The following is a 20,437-nucleotide window of genomic DNA, read 5'->3' as shown; positions in this document are numbered from 1 at the left end:
CTCTGCCATGGCGCCAGACCTGTCCCTGGCTCATTCCTGGCCTCTGGCACCATCTTCACAGGCTGTGCCAGAGGACACAGCAGCCATGTGCTCGTTGGCACCATCTTTACTGGCAGTGCTCAAATGAGTGCTCATAGAGCCAAGGTGCAAACACTGTGCAGCAGCACCATTGGCTCCATCAAGCCCCATAATGGCAAACTTGGGGCATGCAATGCCCACGAAGATACCGGCTTTGCCCTCATCACCAAGCTCTGCCTGCAAGCAGCACCAGTTGCAATCCCTGCACCAATTGGTGTCGCCTCACAGAACCAGAGCCAAAATGCAGCCCCACTCCTGGGCATAGGCTACTGCAACACTGCAACAGCACCAGGCTAGCAACCCCTGGTGCCCTTCGCACCAAAGCACTCAGTACCAAAGGAACCAACGGCTGAGCTGACACTGGATAAACACACACTGGGTCCGGCACCGTCCCCTCAGCACCGACCCTCCCCGAGCCTGCCTACTTCTTGGGGCCTCTCCCATTGCTCAGCATGTCTTGCACTTCCAGCGCCAGGTCCCTGATGCCAGGGAGACATGGCACTGAGTGCCCAAACATAGTCTTTTTGCAGCACTCCAGGCTGGCGTATCCTGGGCGGCAAGATGTACCGCCCACCATGTCATATCTGCCTCCACCACCACAGTCTGCACACCATTATTCTAATCCAGAGCAACCGTGGCTCTTGAGGCATATCTGGTTGCCATGCTTGCCCACCTGGTGAGCACCGGCCAGGGCAGCAGCAACTTGCCAGCCGTCACCACGGTTGTCCACTTCAGCACTGTACCAACCATCTTTGGATCCTGGTTCCAAGGATTCACTCTTGGAAGGAAAGAGGGCTCCAGCCGAACCCTTTTTCCTCCTCACCAGATGATGCAGTGCTCCCCCTGTAGCCCCTCCTGTGGATGATACCAGGGCCTTCCAGGCCTTCTTCCGCCAGGTGGCACAGGCACAGGACAAGGACATGCAAGAGGTGCCTGTAAAACAATACCAGCGCTAGCATACCATGCACCGCCCCCCCCACCCCTTCTTCAGCCAGGGTGGCGCTACCTATGTACGAGGCCATAATGGAACCAGCTTCAGTGCTCTGGTGAACGCCAGCGTCTATTGCCTCTACCAGGAAGCAGGTGGACAAAAACCTATTTTGAAGCATCTCAGGATGCCAAATTCCTATTTACAACACAAACATGCCAACTCCCTTGTGGTGGATGTGGTCCGTAATGAGACTAGGTCATTTCACTTTCCACGCCTCCCCCCACCACCCTTATGACAATACAAGCAAGAAATGTGACCTTATGGGCTGAAAGGTTTACTCATCCAGCACTCTCCTGCTTGAGGGGGCTAATTACATGGCGATGCTGGCTGACTATGGGTATCTCAACTACAGGTCCAGGATCTGCCAGAGCATCAGTTCAAAGCCCTTAGCAGCAGCACCAAAGAAGGGCATGCTAGTTTCAGCACTGCCATGCAGTCCACCATGGACATCGCAGCTCAAGTCATGGCAGCGGTGGAAATGATGCATTGTACATCCTGGCTCCTGCCCTCGTGGGGGTTCTGAAGGAGCTGCAACAAAAGGTTGAGGACCTCCCTTTTGATCGCCAACACCTTCTTGTGAAGAGGACCGATGAGGTCTTCCATTCCATGAAGGCCTCCCAGTCCGCTCTGCACAACTTCAGCAGGTACATGCTTACCCCCCCGGCCCCCAGGTTAAACAGACCCACTACTCGTCATACCAGAAACCTTACCAACAGCACTGCTTTGAGCCCTCCAGAAACACAAGCCTAAGCAGCCATGGTCAGGCAGGCAACATCAGGGACACCAGTCCTCAATGCCGCATCCTTAACCACGTAAACAACAATTTTGAGGGTGTGGTCAAGAGTCTGATCCGGTGTTCTCAACCAGGCACTACAGAGTCAATCCTTTCATCATCACCTCTGCCCCTTCCTTCATCAGGGCATGGCCATTAACACAGACAAGTGGGTAAAAGAACTGGTGGCACAAGGATCGTCCTTATCCTTCACTTCTACCGCCCCACCCCTTCCCCACCCCAACCTGCCTCCCAACCTGTCCCTCTTCAGGGTTCCCTCTCACGAGAATATTCTCGACCAGCAGATCCAACATCTCCTCTATTTGGGGGCCTCTCAAACCCATCCCCACTTATTTCCTCACACAGAAGAAAGCGGCGTAGGAAGCCCAATCTTAGACCTCAGGAGGCTCAACAACTGTATCCTCTACAAATGTTTCAGTATGGTGACGCTTGCTATGATTATTCTGGCTCAGGACACGAATGCCTGGTTCTTCTACGAGCATCCCCGTGGGTGCTCCACAATAGGTTTCGGGCTCGCCCCGGTGCCGCAGATCGGAAACTTTCCAGCAGTTTCTCTCAGACCGCGCATGCACTGGCGCGCGCCGCTCCCCTGTGAGCCCCTGGCCACATGCGCAATCCGGTCCCCGCCAGTTCCTTCTTAACCACCATCAGCTGCAGACGGAATCCACTCAGGCTGCAGCCAGAGTCAGCGTAGTTAGAGTTTTTAGTTTAGACTGTTGATTTCTTTTCTTGCAAAAAAAAAAAAAAAGGAGAAAAAGGACAAAAAAATATATATATATAGAAAGTTTTAGTAAAAGAGAGAGGAGCGGAGACAACGCGGGGCCGTGAAGGCCAGTAGGCCTCCTGCCGCGGCAGGCTGGGGCCCATGAAAGGGGAACAGGCACAGCGACAGTGCTAAGTACCCTATTAACAGCTCAAAAGACTCACCGCGATGTCCTCTTCAGGATTCAAAAAGTGTGTGTCCTGCCGCGAAGCTATGCCGGCCTCCGATGGGCATAGTCAATGCATTAGGTGCCTGGGAGAATCACACGTTACCCAGAAGTGTTCCTTTTGTGCAAAGCTCACAGCCAGAGCAAGAAAGGATAGAGAAATGCGGCTGAAAATGCTGTTTGATAAGGCCCTCCAGCCAGACGTGCCGGAGAGGCCTCAATCGGAGGGACCCACAGGGCTCCATAAAAGGAAGGCGGCTTCCCTCACCCCCTTGGTGCAGAAACGGAGGAAGCTCTCTCCAGCCCGCTCCCTGCTGGCGGTCACAGCGAGCGGGACGGGCGTAGCACACGGCCCCCAGCCGCAGTCCCAAACAAGCGGCAGCGCGGCAGCACATGTGGCAGAGGCTGAGCCTCCGATTACTAAACAGCTGGCACGCACAGCCTTCAGAGCGGCTGCCAGGCAAGCGCTGGAACCGGTGGCACCGCCGCAAGCGGCACAGATCCCCACGGCGCCAACGGTGCAGGGCCAACAGGTACGCAGCCTGCAGGCACCGAAGGAGGCTATCCACGCAGCACCGCAGCTGAGCATGCCGAGCACGGCACCGACAGCGGGGCCAAGATCCCTGGCACGGGAGGGGGCGGTGCCAGCCCCGCAGGGGAGGGGAAAGGCAGCAGCAAAAACCCAGCACCGCAGCCCTTCTCCGGACGGGGCTGCAGTGCTCCTTTCAACAAGCCCTCCCCTTATGCTGCGCACGCCAACCAGAAGGCATGGGTCTCCTCCAGCCTACCCAGAGCCGCCTCCTCCGTTCCTCCAACCAGCATCACCGTGGCTCGGGCCACCTTCGCCTTTTCTGGGATTGGATCCCCTGGAGTACTATCACAAACCAGTTTCACCACTGTCTCAGTCATCAAGAAGATCTCGCTCTCCCAGACATCAGGAGTATGCACCTCGAGAGTGGTCCAGGTCTCCATCCCAGGAACCGTGCCCGTGCTGCCATGGTCACCCTTACCATGCTGGGCATAGACACCACAGGCATACACCCAGGGGCAGGTCCCCCTCGACCGTCCAATACCCCCGCGGGCACTCACGGACGGGGACGGAAACGGAAACGCAGCGGTCTCAGGGGGAATTGATATTGGAACCCCGAGATTTTCTCTCGCAAGCCTCTAGCGAGAGGGTGTACCACCGACAGCAGAACCCTGAGAGTTCGAGGGAGGCTTACTCTAGTGGTTCCTCCTTGTCCTCCCCCGACGAGGGTACGGCCCCCGGGGATGTTGCTCTCCCGGACGACCTCAAACAGTTTCAGGAGCTGTTTAAAAGGGTGGCTTTCACGCAAGGCATCCAAACAGCAGAGGTGCAGGAGAAGCACCACAAGCTCCTCAAAAATCTGAGACCTCCGGCCTCATTCAAAATCGCTATTCCACTCGATGAAGCAATCATGGAGTCAGCCACCACCATATGGCAGACCCTGGCTTCCGCTCCACCTATAAACAAGAGATCGGATAAGAAATACTTCATCCCGGCGAAGGGCATGGAGTTTCTGTTTAGTCACCCACAACCAAATTCACTGGTGGTAGAATCGTCTCAGCAGAGATCAAAGACTTCCCAGTACAAAGCGGGGGGCACAGACAGAGATGCCAAGAAGCTAGAGCTATTCGGCAGGAAGGTATACTCCTCCTCTACCCTGCTGTTGAGAATGGTAAATTATACAGCACATCTAGCGAACCATAATTTCGATAATTACTCCAGGTTTACTTCTCTCATGGATTCGCTTCCGGAAGATAAGAAGCCGGTGCTGAAGGCCATCGTGCAAGAGGGCTATGCAGCTTCGAGGACGGGAGTCCAGATTGCCCTGGACGTGGCGGACACAGCGGCATGCTCAACGGCTACGGCAGTGGTCATGCGCAGGGAATCCTGGCTTCAGACATCGGGTATCCCGAGGGATCTGCAGGCGAAAATTGTTGATCTCCCCTTCGACACGCAGAAGCTGTTTGCAGAGTCAACCGATTTTGGTCCTTCATTCCAGTAAGGACTCAAGAGCTACACTCAGAACCCTGGGTATTTATACCCCTCCATACACAAAGAAAAAGTATTACCCTCAACAAAGGCGATACCCGTACCAATCTCAGCATGCTCAGTACCAACGGGGCTACGACCAAGGGCGACATCAACAGCAGCAACAGTATAGAACTCCTAGGCGACGTTCCCAACACAGCCGTGCATCCTTGGGGCAGGCCCAAAGGCAACAAGTTTGACGGACAGGTCGAGGGCTGCACTATTACCACCATCGCGCAATGCCATCCCCAGCTAATGTTCCATCATCGCCTCCGACCGTTCCACTCACAATGGCAAAAGATCACCACAGACAAATGGGTACTGGAAATCATAGCCACGGGTTACGCAATCCCCTTCCAGTCGCTCCCACCGCCGAAACCTCCGCCCAGGCCTCATCTCAGGGATGCTTCCCACGAGGCGAAACTCAAGCAGGAGGTGGACCATCTTATGTTCATAGGGGTGGTGGAAAGAGTGCTGGAGCGACTCCAGGGGAAAGGGTTTTATTCACGATACTTCCTCACAGAGAAGAAAACAGGAGGCTGGAGGCCCATCTTAGATCTTCGAGGCCTCAACCGGTACTTGCGCAAACAACGTTTTTGGATGATCACAGTCACCTCTATACTCACGGCACTGGACGATGGAGATTGGTTAGCAGCCCTCAACTTACAAGATGCGTATTTTCATATAACGATCCACCCGGCACACAGACGCTTTCTCCGTTTTATGGTTGGCAAAGAACATTTCCAATACAAGGTCCTTCCGTTCGGCCTCTCCTCGGCCCCCAGAGTCTTTACCAAAACCCTGGCAGTGGTGTCAGCCTACCTGCACAGACGGGGTATTTATATTCCCATATCTGGATGACTGCCTACTGAAAGGGGCCTTGAAGGCAGAGGTACTACGCATGATACGCGTCACAGCGAACACATTTTCTTCGCTGGGCCTGGTCATCAACCTCGCGAAGTCAAAGACCGACCCCACACAAGACATAGAGTTCATAGGGGCTCGTATAAACTCTATTACAGCAAGGGTCTATCTACGCGACGCTCGCTTTCGTGCCATCGGTTCCCTGGTGCAAGTCATTACATACAGCCCCATGGTGCCGGTCTTAACATGCTTGCAGCTGCTAGGCCACATGGCAGCGGCAACGTTCGTGGTGCAGAACGCCAGATTGCATATGCGCACCCTGCAACATTGGCTGGCGAGCATCTACAAGCCAGCGTCCCACACTGTCCACAGGGTGGTGTCGCCCACAACAGAGGTGCACAGATCCCTGCAATGGTGGGTCAACCCCAAGAACATGCTAACAGGGGTACCCTTTCACCAACCACAAATCTCTATTTTTCTTACTACTGACGCTTCCCACATAGGGTGGGGAGCACACATCGACGACAAGGTAACGCAAGGACTGTGGTCCCCTACGGAACAGTCACTGCATATAAATATACTAGAGCTCAGAGCAGTGTTCAACGCCTGCAAACACTTTCGAGACCACATACAAGGCAAAGTAGTCGGGATCAATACAGACAATACCTCCACCATGTTTTATATAAATCGACAAGGAGGAGCTCGATCCCGTGCCCTATGTGCGGAAGCAGTCCGGCTGTGGAACTGGTGCATCGCCAACAATATAACGTTGAAGGCCTCGTACTTACCAGGCGCTCACAACGTGAAAGCAGACCAGCTGAGCAGGCGCTTTGCACTCACGCACGAATGGCAGATCCGCTCCGATCTGCTACGACCGATCTTTCATACATGGGGGTTTCCCCAGATAGACCTGTTTGCCACTCAGCACAACAAGAAGTGCCCCCAGTACTGCTCCAGGGCAGGATTGGGGCGGGGATCCCTGGGGGACGCATTCGCGATTTCGTGGATGGGCCCCCTGTTTTACGCGTTTCCCCCAACAGTGCTCATCCACAAGGTCTTGCAGAAAGCCAGGAGGGAGAGCCCGCATGATCCTAGTAGTCCCAACGTGGCATCGACAGCAATGGTTCCCCTTGCTTCTGCGCATGTCGGACCGCCCACCGCTTCCCCTTCCAGTGGCGCCGGACCTGCTCACACAGGCCCAGGGGTCCATAGTGCACCCACACCCTCAAGGCCTGCACCTACAAGCATGGTTAATCCATGGCTCAGCTCCCTAGAGAGTACATGTACGGAGGGAGTACAAGAAGTCCTGGAGAGTAGCCAAAGGACCTCCAGCAGGAAGACTTATAAGCAGAAATGGACTCGATTCACTGCATGGTGTTCTGCCAAGCAGTTAGCTCCCCTTGATGTTCCTATACCTGTAATACTAGAATACTTACTGGACCTCAAAAGAGGCGGGCTCTCCCTATCCTCGCTAAAGGTCCATCTCGCTGCTATATCGGCTTTTTGGCATGAAGAGGAAGGGCCCATGGTGTTTGCCCATCCTATTGTTACCAGGTTCCTGAAGGGGCTGGTAAACCTGTACCCCCCTCGGAAACCGCTTCCACCATCGTGGAACTTGGACCTGGTGCTCAGCGCGCAAACGGGCCCACCTTTTGAACCCTTAGCCACAATTCCCCTACGTCTACTTACGATAAAAACGACGTTCCTTCTTGCAATCACGTCAGCTTGCAGGGTGAACGAGCTCGCAGTGGTTATGGCAACGCCGCCCTGCACAGTATTCTCAAAGGAGGCGGTAACCTTACGGCTTCACCCAGCCTTTGTTCCAAATGTCTCTTTGGAGTTCCATCTTAACGAGCCAATAGTTTTACCCGAAGCCTCACAGCTCCGGCAAGGAGGCACGCCTACATCTCCTGGATGTGAGGAGGGCGTTGGCCTTCTACATAGACAGAACTAAGTCCTTCTGGAAAACAGACAGGCTTCTAGTCTCTCTCGCTCCCAGGTCGAAAGGGGAGGGTCTCTCTTCACAGAAATCTCGAAGCACATTGTGTCCTGTATAAAAATGTGCTATGAACTTCGAAAGACTCCTTTGCTGGCCCCGCCCTGGGCCCACTCCACCAGGGCGGTGGCGGCGTCAACAGCCTTTTTCAAGGGCATCGCGTTAAAGGACATCTGTAGAGCGGTGACCTGGTCATCCCATGACACCTTTGCCAAACATTATGCTCTGCACCGGGTATTCGAAGAGGATACGTGTCTGTCGACAGCAGTCCTTTCAAGGGCAAGCTGCACATAAACTGATTACCCACCTCCTTACTTGGGTTACTGCTGGGTAGTCACCTATTGTGGAACACCCACGGGGACACTCGTAGAAGAAAGAAGTTACTCACCTGTGGTAACGATGGTTCTTCGAGATGTGTCCCTGTGGGTGCTCCACCACCCGCCCATCCTCCCCGCTTCGGATCTCTGTCTAGTGTTTTTCAGGAGCATCTGAGGCGGTTGGTCAAGGAACTGGCGGGGACCGGATCGTGCATGTGGGCGGGGGCGCGCAGGGGAGCGGCGTGGGCCGGCGCACGCGCGGTCCGAGAAAAACTGCTGGAAAGTTTCCGATCTGCGGCGCCGGGGCGAGCCCGACACCTATTGTGGAGCACCCACGGGGACACATCTCGAAGAACCATCATTACTACGGTGAGTATCTTCTCTTTCTCAGCTCTCGACCTACAGGATGTGTATTTTCATATCACCATCCATCTGGCTCACAGATGTTTTCTGTGCTTCACGGGGGGGGGGGATCTGTCACTACCAATCCTCCCATTTGACCTCACCACTGTGCCCAGGGTTTTTTTTCCAAAACTCCAGGGGTGGTGGCCGCCTACCTTCAACAAGGGGTCATCATCTCCCCATCTGGACAACTGCCTCTTGAAGGGCCCATCATTCCCTGAAGCCCAATACATGGTACGGACCACCTTGCAACTCCTGCTCAGTCTCAGTTTCCATACCAACTATGAGAAGTCTACGTTCTGACCCACTCCGTCCGTGGAGGTCATAGGAGTGCACATAAACACTATCACCGCCATGGCCACTCCGCTCATCCAGCAGTTTTGCACCATGTGCAATCTCAGAGTGGCTATCACTCACACACCTGCCTCACTTTACTGGGAAATATGGATGCTACCACCCAAGTGGTCAGGCTGGCCAGGCTCCATATGCATTGCCCTCAGTCATGGCTGGCCTCTTGCTGGCCAGGAGGTTGATATGGCACCTTTGTTCCATGACTGACCACATGCCCTGGACCGGGTGAGAACCTAAATGTGCCAGCTAACCCAGCATGGAGGCGTCCGTCGTTAGAGTGACAGATGGTGGCAGTTGGTGAAAGGGCATCCCAGCAAGAATGTTGCCCAGTCACATCCACCATTGAAAAGAGGCAAGAACATGTGGTGGGACAATTATGAGGTTGGAGATCCTTTCTGGAAGGCGGGGGGGCAGGGTGGGAAATCACATGGTAAGGCAAGACCGTCCCTTCTCTACAGTACCTGCCACCTATATCCTCTTTTTTTGGCCTGCCTGCTTTCCTACCTGGATTCTTCAGTGGGGGAACTAATTGCTTATTAATTTCAACAGCTACCAGCACACACAAGTGCTCGCTTCTCCATCAACTACACAGTCACCTCCATGTTGTTAGTGCTCAGGGTGCTACCCTCCAGAGAGTGTTGCACAGCACCCTGTCACAGTTCCCCATGTAGCTATTTACGTATTTATGTCTGACTATCTGGGAGACTATCTGGGAAACTAAGCTAAATAGGGTTCCTTTTGCTCCCAGTGATATAGAACATGGACTTGTCTTTGGGCTGCGTTCCACTTATTGGGCTGAGGGCAGTAAGCTCCACAGTTTGGTATCATCTGCAGACATTATAAGTGTACTCTCAATGCCATTATCTAAATGTTGATGAAGGTAGAGCTTAGACATTCAGGCCTGTTAACAAAGCGGGAGGGATTGCCATACTTTGGAGGATAGGATTATAATGCAAAAATGACCCGGACAAACTGGAGACGTCAGCTGAGGTAAAATGGACGAAATTTAGTAAGGCCAAATGCAAAGTACTCTAAATCAGTTTCATGCATACAAAGTAGGAATTGACTGTCTAGGAAGGACTACAGCAGAAAGCGACCTAGTGGTCACAGAGGACTACACGCTAAATATGAGTCCAACAGTGTGACACTGCTAAAAAAAAAAACAAATATTTTGGACTTTATTGACATTTTGTAAGCAAGACCCAAGACATAATTCTGCTCTCCAGTGCACTGATTAGGCTACATTAATTTGACTGTTAATAGTGAACTCTTTTCATCCACAGCCGACTGGGTAGAACCCAATATTGGAGCTTGTTGACGGTATGTTCCATAATTACTGTGATGATGGACAAGGTACTCTGCAACAGGAGGCAGCTTCTTTGTGGTGGCTTTCAACAGTGTCCCTTTTGTACCCCCCTGCCTCTTAAAACTCATTGACTTTAGCTGGAATGGCTGTCTGTCTTAGTGGCAAATGAGTAGATAGCAAGTGCTACTTGTGGAAGTGGAGGTGATAAGCTTACAAAGGCCTATACCCCACAAAACTGGGTTGCTGTATTTCAGCATATTGCCATGCCCCATCAACATATGACTTGGTTAGAGCTCATGTTTTGATAGGATCTGTCACAATCAGTTGCTTTTTAAAATTTATCACAATCCCACAGAAAGTTTGGTGGACAGAAACTTGTTTAATAGAACACAAAGCAGGACCAAAAGGAATATTGTTTACAGAAACACACCCTGACTTTAAAAAAATCTAGAGCTCTTTATGCAGAGGCTGGTCATGAAGTAGTTTTCCTTAAGTCACATTACTCTAAAAAAAAAATGACCTTGCAACACATCGTAGACAACCTACAGAACAATCCTTGGATTATGTGGCATGTTAACATGCCTGTGTGCTGTATCTGCACCCGTAACTCTACACCCAGTAGTAGCCCATGGGAGAGATGTCCTAAAGCAGCTGTCTTGTCACCTTTTCCTATACTCAGAACAGGTTTAGGATATGTGGTGGTAGAAACAGCTGCAGCCAGGCCCCACAAGGTGTCTGGTAGGCAAAACAAGCAGTGTTTCCACCCCACAAGACCTCAAGTGGAAATGACATATAAAAAGCTATAGCCTAAAGGACAGCACACAGTTGATGTCATAATCAGTGAAGTCAGTCACATGAAAATTCCACAATTACAATGGCTATTTCTCAGCTTGCAATGGCCTCTGCCAGTTCAGTCAAAGGGAATCAACATCTATGCCAAAAGGAAAGAAAATGTCCCTCAAAGGAAATGCCAGTTCTATGGTAGAAACAGCAATCCAGGAAGGTCCTGCAAAAAGGGCAGTACTAGTTAAGGCCAGTAAAAAGCCCAAAGAGACTAGCACTTCGTCTAAGGGAAGCCCCAAGAGTGTGAAGGAGACTAGCGCAGTCATCCTCGACATTGGTACAGGTTACTTTAAGTGTGGCTTTGCTGGGGAGCCTCGTCCCTCTCATATTATTTCATCTACAGTGGGCAAGCATTTCCAGCAGACTGCTAAAACAGGAGACAATCGCAAAGAAACCTTTGTTGGAAAAGAACTTCAGGATGTGACAATTCCTCTAAAATTGGTCAACCCCTTAAGGCATGGTATAGTGGTAGATTGGGATTGTATCCAAGACATTTGGGAATACATTTTCCACAAAGAGATGAAGATTCAGCCAGAGGAGCATGCTGTTCTGGTCTCAGATCCTCCACTGAGTCCTACCACCAACAGGGAGAAATATGCTGAGATGCTGTTTGAAACATTCTGCACTCCTGCCATGCATATCGCTTACCAGTCCAGATTAGCTATGTATTCATATGGAAAGACCTCTGCACTTGTGGTAGAAAGTGGCCATGGCGTTTCACATGTGGTCCCTATCTATGAAGGTTATACGATGCCTAACATTACTGGAAGAGTAGACTATGCTGGAGCAGCCCTCACCCATTACCTCATGAAGTTATTAAATGAGGCTGGGAACACATTTACTGAAGAACAACTAAATGTGGTAGAAGCCATCAAGGAAAAGGTTTGTTATACATCTCTGGACCTTCAGCATGACATGAGTGTGCCTCTCCAGAAACATCAGGTTGATTATGAACTTCCAGATGGGCACCTAATTGCCATTGGCAAAGAGCGATTTCTGTGTTCTGAAATGCTCTTCAAACCATCTCTGATAGGATCACAGCAGCCAGCACTTCCACTTCTAACAATGACCTGCCTCAGTAAATGTGATGTTGATCTCAAGAAGAAGCTGATGGGCAATATCTTGCTGTGTGGAGGCTGTACCATGCTGATGGGTTTCCCTGACCGCTTTCAGAAAGAACTAACCAAGATGTATCCAAATGATGACCCCATCACAGCAGCATCCCCTGATAGGTGTTCTGCTGTCTGGACCGGAGGGTCAATTTTGGCATCACTCAAGGCCTTTCAGCAGCTCTGGGTTTATAGACGTGAATATGAAGAACAGGGTCCTTTCTTCATCTACAGGAAATGTTTCTGAGTACAAAGTGGACAAGACAATGCTTGGAATTCACACTACCAACCCAGATGGGACTGTAACTGCTTAAGAACCTCTGTTTCTTTCTCAGATGCTGGTAACAAACCGAGTTGCTGGAATGAAGTGTGGATCTGTATTCTGCTGTGGGTTGCATTAAATGCTCATAACATACTGTGTTGCACATTAACAGGTACTAGCTCATCTGTTTCATAGGCTACAACGAAAATTTCTGTTTGACTACGAGAATTTACCAGTGTAAAAGTGACATAGTGAAGCCAGTGCAGGCCCATTGTCCCTTGTAGTGATTTTCAGACTGTGGTCCAGACTGCTTCAGATTTCCAATGGGTTCCTACTGCCATTTGTAAATTTTTAGAGAACAAAAAAAGGTTGAAAACCACTTCAGAACAGCAACACTTCCCCTTATACAGTGAGTCTGCTGCTACCTACCGGCTATGATCACAATGAAATTTTTCTAGCTGATGGGATACCCCATAGGCCTCAAAATGGACCCAGGGTGATTTACAGTTTAAGGGTAAATGCACATGTAGTACCATGCCACATATCGTACCATGCCACATATCCATGAGCCACAGCAGGAGTGCTAACCAAGTATCCCATAATCACCTGGTTTTGGACCAGGCTCTTTGTCCCACGGCCATCTGATTGTGGGATATAAGGCTGCACAGCCATGTCTTACAATGTGATAGCATCCACAAGCTTGCCTTTGTATAGCCAGCTTTCACATTACCACCCCATATCTTCCAAGCACGTGCATTTCTCCTTACTGTAAAACAATTACATCTGAAACATAATAGGTAGGTTTAAACACACTGTATAGGGCCCTAGTACACTGAAGTCTTTCCAACCCTTCCACAAGGTCTTGTCCATTTGCTGGAACAGAAAGATGACCCTGCAGCAGTTTCAAGGCAGCCCTTTTATATCAGAAACTCTTTCATCTGCTGGTCTCAGGAAAATTCAGTAGGTGCAAGCTGCTGTAAGAGTCAGGTCGTATTTACAAATTGAGTCCCCATAATTACCCTCCCCTCTCCCATTTTTAAATACTAGCAGAGCTGTGGCAACCCTTCTGTGAGGAGTTAGTTGCACACAATCTCTGGCCTAGTGAGCCATAAGCTCTTTATGACCTGCATGAGATTGAAATCTCATAGCCTAGTAGAGATCTGCTGGCCAAATACGTGAAGTGCAGGGGAGATCGGCTAGCTGTAGATTTATCACCCTGATGAACATGGTAAGTCTCCCCCCACACCCTTTTTTAGTACAGTACTTTTGCCTGGAGATTGGTTACACATTCCAGCAGTTTTCTCAGGATGCCGGGGTGAACACTGAGGTCCCCCCAGCTTATGAAAGCCTGTTCCTTTATCCATGCATCCACAGACAGTCTGACTTGAAGCACTCATGCAAAATATTCATCTGGACAGACTCAGGGCAGTTTGGAGACAGTTTAAGCATTAGCAACTTTATTACAATACATTTTGGGACAAGGAAAGGTTTTTGTGCAATAACCACTCTGACTGTACAATAGTGTAAGCCTCAGACCAGATTTGCTACTGGTGTAAACTAGCATAAAATAGATGACCCAGTTGAGACTATCTACTGAAGTCAGTGGAGTGGCACACTGTTGGCTTTGGCATAACAAGAAAAAAATTTGTTTAACAGCTTGTAACAGACATCCAATTTTGAACAGTAAAACAAAGCTCAGTACTGCAGGATTATTATGGATACAGGTTCCAAAGGGTAAAACTCTGCTTCTTAAAATTACCAAAATGTCTGAATAGTCATGCCAGCTGTGATGTACTGCAGCATGGAAGACTGGCTTAGGAACTGCTTTAGAAGTGGTATCCCACAGCTGAAAAAAGGGAGAAGTCTAGAGTTGGTGGATGTCCAACTCAGCATCATGAAGGGCTTCTTTATGGGAACTGCCTCCTTCTACAGGGCTGGCAATGACACATCTACAATCGGGGGTGGGGTGGGGTGAGGTGAGGTGAGGTGGCGGGTGGGGAAGAGGCGGAGAGAACAGGGCTTTCAAGAGGAAAGGAAGTAACAAGCTTACAATAAACTACAGTCCAGAGTACAGCAAGATTTCTTGGGCTATGTTAACATAAGAGCGTCAGTTTCCACTGGAAGTTTTTATTGAGTTTTGGAGAAATGAAAAGTTCTGCATCTGAAAAGCAACAGAAGAGAAGGTGAGGTTACGTAACATTCCCTTAGGCGCTGAACACTGGAAAGCCTCCATGACTCTTATTTTGTTGCCCATCAATTGCTGCTGACAACTTTCAAAGTTCTTTTTAGCAGAATGGTCTAAGGGTGTTGAAGGGACGTATGCCTAAGTGGGGCTCAACTGGCCAACTCTAGTTAGAGGGCTTTTGAGGAGCATGTGACAGTTATAGATTTACAGCTTGGCCAATCCAACTACTTTGGGACTGAGGGGGATTTGCCAGATTTCACCCCAAATGAAGGCTTTCTGCAGATAACATGAAGCTAGTAGACCAGGTGCTAGCTCTTGCCAAGGCTGTAGGCCTCAGTCAAGCACTGAAATTCATAACTGGAAACCATAACAGATCACTCTAATGTTCATATTGTTCAAAATAGATATTAGATTTGTAAGGACACATTCAGACTATAAAATGCTTGTAAATTGCTGAATTCAGCGTGGTAGTATGTAAGTTTTGCTTTAAACTCCAAAAATGCCTGCTCTGAACTTGAGAGCCCAAATAGGAGGAGTTGTTTAGCTGCCCCCGCAAGAAAAACTACCCAGACTAAATGGGCTACTGTAAAACAAACACTGGGTTGACAGCACTTTTACACCCATGCAGGTGTTATGTTCAAGAAATGTAATTTCCACCAGCTTGAATTTTGGAAGAAGGAAAAGATAGCAAAGAGATGAAGAATTTTCATATCAGCAGTTTGGACTGTCATAGGGCTGCAGCAAGGAAACAGAGGCAGAAATCCCCACGGTCAATCTAGATAAGATAACAACAAATGCTGACCACTTACTTACAACAACTTCTCACCTTTTGGAAGCACAGAGTAAGTCATTGGTGTATAAGCATTATCTGCGTTAACCTATAAATAACTAACTTATTTTCCTAGTTAATAAACCTGTAGATAAGAGCATTGTACGTGGTGTGAGATCTGAGATACTGACCGACCCTGGGGGTAAGCAAGTAGTCTCCTGGGATTGGAAGCAATCGAAACCTATTGTGATTCTTGGTGTAAATCACCATTTTTCACTAAGTCCAACTTGCCTGGGAGGCAAGATAGACTGAAGTGTCCAGAAAGATCCTCTCTGACTCCATGATAAGACTGGTGTCATGCTTCAGGAGTATATATTTGTTGGTGGGTTGGTGACATCTACAGAACTTACCACCAGATTGTGATGTCTACCCTAAGGACACTCAGGGCCATGAACACCTCTAGGCAGTGTGACAATTATCACCACCAGTAAACCCTTGTTGTTGCAGGGCAATGAAATTTTTTTTAAACAAATCCCATAAAATATCCCTGCCCATGACATTTTAGTTTTTCACTTTCCTCTTGAAAGTGTGCTGCTACTCTGAAAAGGAAATACAAACAAGACATTATGGAACTTCTGCACTGGTTCAATTATTCCACCTCAAAGATGTCCACCTACACAAGAACTACATTTATCTTGACAGTAAGCCTACAAATGCAACCCAGGACCTAGTGAAGCTGGATTCTTTAATTTTTGTAGATCTTGCTAGCAATCTATGTTGTTCAGGCGAAAGCAAGTTCTTCAAGGACCCAGTGCAAACCTAATTTCCAAAAGGCCTATGGAAGTGTAACCAACAAGTAGAGGATGGAAGAACCCAGCTAGCTTCTTAGTTGTGTGGGCTTTGGAAAGTTAACACACAAGGTTACAGCAGAGGAATAGCATTTCACAGCCTTTCCTCACTAGGAATCCAATCTGGATAAGTCATGAGGAAAGGGGTCATGGCTAGTACTGTTTACATGCCAATCACTCAAGTGCTGGAATAAATATTGGTGTTCTCAATGCAGTTCTCAGGAGCAACGACACATCTCAGCACGTTAACACAGCAGGTCTCTTGGTGGAATTCTACAGTGAGAATGTCGTGCCTCTAGCTGACATCTGAATCCTTGAGGACACGTGGGCTGTTGGCAGGGCAGCATCCAAGGGCATTATGTCTACCCTACATGCTGAGGACATCACTGGTTATCATCCAGCACTTTCATAGCACTGATGGTCATATGGATGGTTCTGAAGGAGCATAACGATGGCATGGAATGGGCTGGTTCTTTTGATCCAATGCTTATTCCAACTGCTGGCACATGATGGCATATATAACATTGGTTGAGGTACATGAAAATGACCCCGATATTGTAATTAACATGGTTAGGTTCAGTGATGGTATCCCATAATAAATATTTGGACAAAGTTGGCAATGGGGTTTGTTGCATGGAAAAGTTCCAGGATTAGTATTACTGTGGTATGGTCTGTGGTTGCTAGCGAGAATGTTCATTAGGTTAGGAGGTTAGGTTAGGAGGTTGTCTATAGGAGAGAACAGGCCTCTCACTTAGGGCCTTCATGAGTGTAGCACCATGGTCTAGTACAGGTTGTAGGTTTTTGATAATGTGCTGCAGGGGTTTGAACTGGAGGCTAAAGGTAATGACAAGTGGTGTTCTGTTATTGACCTTCTTGGGGCTATCTTGTAGTAGCTGGTTTCTGGGTATTCACCTGGCCCTGTCAATTTTTTTTTTTTTTACTTCTCCCAGTGGATAATTAACTTTTATGAATATTTGGTAGAGATCTTTAAGCTTTTGGTCCCTGTCAGTAGGATAGGAGCAGATGTGATTATATCTAAAGGGCTTGACTATATTTGGACCTCTGTGCTATATAACTCTCAGTCAGTACTGGAAATGCTATTGATCTGAAAAAGTGGGTCTGTCCCACTAAAGCCCATCACCTAATAAATTATTCTATTGCTCTTTAAAGTAATACTTGACTGCTGGTTTGTTTGGTTAGAATACATTCTAACATGGTACCTCTGTTACTGTTCAACACTGCCACAAGAATTCATGGAGAGATGTGTAACTCTTAAGAGACATCTATTTAATGCCAAGAGGGAGCATCAGAAACACAGCTGACCTACCAGATCAACCTCCAAATTAATGCACTAGACCACATCTCTATAACCTACCTAGCCCTAGTGATGCTACTATTGAAGATATCCTGCACCTGTGATTAGTAAGCAGTATAATTAGTTTAACTCACCTTGTACAGCAGAAGCTGCAATTCTTTGCTGTTGATATGCAGCCATAATGCTGTTTGCAGTTGAATTGGGGCCCAAGACCTATAGAACAGGTAATAGTGCACATGATCAATATTCAAGTCTTTATTAAAATGAAAGAGAAAATTCCAAAGCTAACTACCCCAAGATGCAGCCAACGGACGGTTTGCCTATTGCCACTGAAGTAATTAGTGTTCCTTCTGCAGCATGTGAGTTAGTTTGATATTCACATTGGAGTCCAAGGGAGAGCTGCGCGCCTGCTCTTCCCTCCATGACTATGCTTTGGACTTTCAGCAGATGATGCTAATGGCACATCTCTGTCCATCTACAGTTTGACTCACTGATGCCCAACCCGCTGTCTGGGTAACTGCAGAGAGCTGCAATGAGATTCAGAGCAGGGGCTGTGACCAGTGATGCAATGGGACTGTTGCAGAGGCCAGAGCAGGGAAGTAAAGTTGCACAACACTGTGCTGCAATCTGAAGACACAATCAGAGGAGACAGAGCACCCAGGTAGCCACTGAAATCAGTGACAGTAAGAGCTGGCACTTCTACTAGAACCCCGTGTAAAGAAAACAGTAACGGCTGTCAGGAATTGCATCTTTGTAGCACCTGGACTATACCTGAGGTCTTTAAGATGTTGAAGCAGCAATGTTGCCAACTCCTGAGATTTTATCACAAGTCTTGCATTAGTTGTGCATCTTATAGCCCACTGCAGGCTAGCAATACTGAAGAAAGTCTGATTTATTTCTTCATATCCTCTTTCTGTCCCATTTTTCATGGGTAAGGTTAAGATTTTGTCTCAGATATTTTTTGGTAAAAGTCAGAGACCGGTCATAGGCAATAAAGGAAAATTCACTGAAGTCCATGACCCATCTTTTACCAAAGGTATCCATGACAAAAGGGGTGCTACAGCATCCCCACAACATCTGGGGCAGCTCAAAGCTCCCAGGGGGTCCCCATAGCTCATGGCTGTCCTGGGAACCTACTGCTCTCATCCATTGCAGGCTGAAATCAAAGAAGTCTCAAAGTTACAGATTCCATTACTTCCCTGGTCTCCAAGACCAAAGTGTAGATCGAGCATATATATTATGTGCAAGAGCAAGGGAACTGCAGTGACTAAAGTGATAGTATTGGTAACATTAACAGTTCAACTATTCTAAAGATTTCTTTGCTCAATTATAAACGAGGGTTGTCAAGCAATTAAAATTAAACGCAATTAATCACATTGCTAAAAAGTAATAGAATACCATGTATTTAAATATTTGTGAATGTTTCCTACATTTTCACATATATTGTTTTCAGGTAGAACAAACCACAAAGTGCATAGTGCTCATTTTATTTACTTTTATAACAAACACTTGCCCTGTAAAAAACAAAAACAGTATTTTTCAATTCACGTAATACAAGTACTATAGTGCAATCTCTGTTGTGAAAGTTGAACTTACAAATGTGGAATTAAGTAAAAAAAAAGTGCATTCAAAAATAAAATAGTATAAAACTTTAGAGCCCATAAATCCACTCAGTCCTATTTCTTGTTCATACAAAAACAAGCAGTCCTGTAGCAACTTAAAGACTAAATTTGTTAGTCTTTAAGTTGCTACAGGACCGCTTGTTTTTTATGAAGCTACAGACTTAGCACAGCTACCCCTCTCAGACAAACAATTTTGGTTACAATTTGCAGGAGATAGTGCTACCTGCTTCCTGTTCACAGTGTCACCCGAGAGCGAGAATAGGCATTTGCCAGGCACTTTTGTAGCCAGCATCGTGAAATATTATGTGCCTGATATGCTAAAGAATCATGTGTCTCTTCATGCTTGAACTGTCACTCCAGAGGGCGCCCATCCATGCTGATTACAGTTGTGTTCAAAAACAATCCAAAGCAGAGTAGACCAACGCATGTTCATTTTCATCATCTGAGGCTGGGTGCCACAAACAGAAGATTCGGGTTTTTGATGGTTCAGTCCTGTAGTTTCCACATTGGAGCACTGCTCTTTTAAGACTTTTGAAAGCACTCAACATCTTGTGCCTCTTGAATTTTACAAGGCACTTCAAATTCTTAAACTTTGGGTCACGTACTGTAGCTATTTTTAGAAATCTCACTTTGGTACCTTTGTATTTTGTCAAAACTGTGCTGCCGGGCATCATGAAATATAAGGCACAATGTAGATAAAACAGGACAGGAGACCTATAGTTCTCCCCCACAGAGTTCAGTCACAAATTTAATTAACACATTTTCTAATGAGCATCAGCATAGAAGCATGTCCTCTGGAATGGTGGCCAAAGCATGAACATGCATATGACCACTTAGCATAACTAGCATATAAAAAGCATGCAATGCTGGCTACAAAAGTGCCACGCAAAAGTCTGCTCTTTCAAGTTACACTATACATAAAAAGGCAGTACATGAAAACAAAGTTGTTTGTCTTAGCAAGAGGCTGAACCAAAAGTAGGATCAAAAGGTATACATTCTTTTGTTTTTGAGTGCAGTTATGCAACAAAACAAATTCTACATTTGTAAATTGCACTTTGAGGATAAAGATTTGCACTATGGTACATGTATCAGGTGAGCTAAAGACACCATTCCCTTTTTATCATTTTTACAATGCAAGTATTTGTAATCAAAATATTAACTGTGCAGTGTACACTTTATATTGTGTTTGGTCATAGAAATCAATATATTTGAAAACTAGAAGATTTATCAGGTGTTTGAGTCTTTAACTTGATTAATTTTTGTTATTTTGGAAATGAAAATGTACGTGCTCCATTTAAATCATTGCCCTGGGGCAGGGCTGGGGATGAAGGGTGAGTATGCAGGCTGCCCAGGGCAGAGAAGACTCCCCAGACCTCTTTCACTGCAGCAGCTTGGGGGCAG

The 20,437-nt window shown here is 47.7% G+C and overlaps 2 protein-coding genes across 4 annotated transcripts in view; one reads left to right on the top strand and one right to left on the bottom strand.

The window, feature by feature from the left end:
- Positions 1-10,520: 10,520 nt before the first annotated feature.
- ACTL7A (actin like 7A) lies at positions 10,521-12,397 on the top strand. The gene has a single exon (XM_074993989.1). It carries the CDS (start codon positions 11,017-11,019, stop codon positions 12,280-12,282), a length of 1,266 nt encoding a protein of 421 aa, XP_074850090.1. The 5' UTR covers positions 10,521-11,016; the 3' UTR covers positions 12,283-12,397.
- Positions 12,398-13,656: 1,259 nt separating this feature from the next.
- The window catches only part of ELP1 (elongator acetyltransferase complex subunit 1), a 167,001-nt gene continuing 160,220 nt past the window's right edge, over positions 13,657-20,437 (bottom strand). For 2 of the 3 annotated variants that reach the window (XM_074994466.1, XM_074994465.1), the window contains exons 36-37: positions 17,549-17,627; positions 13,657-14,458 (exon numbers count right to left, since the gene is read on the bottom strand). In XM_074994466.1, coding sequence (XP_074850567.1) covers positions 14,391-14,458; positions 17,549-17,627 — 147 coding nt within the window. In that variant the 3' untranslated portion in view covers positions 13,657-14,390. The remainder of the gene's footprint in view (positions 14,459-17,548; positions 17,628-20,437) is intronic. The other variant, XM_074994468.1, reaches the window with a different exon arrangement.

Source organism: Carettochelys insculpta, chromosome 5 (genome assembly GCF_033958435.1).
Source record: "Carettochelys insculpta isolate YL-2023 chromosome 5, ASM3395843v1, whole genome shotgun sequence".
Taxonomy (NCBI): Eukaryota; Metazoa; Chordata; order Testudines; family Carettochelyidae; genus Carettochelys; species Carettochelys insculpta.
The sequence above is the reverse complement of the archived record's forward strand: the minus strand, read 5'-3'. Positions and strand labels throughout refer to the sequence as shown.

What these genes read in the sequence shown, in the direction of transcription:
- ACTL7A (XM_074993989.1), top strand. Translation starts at nt 11,017, where the DNA reads ATGCCAAAAGGAAAGAAAATGTCCCTCAAAGGAAATGCCAGTTCTATG.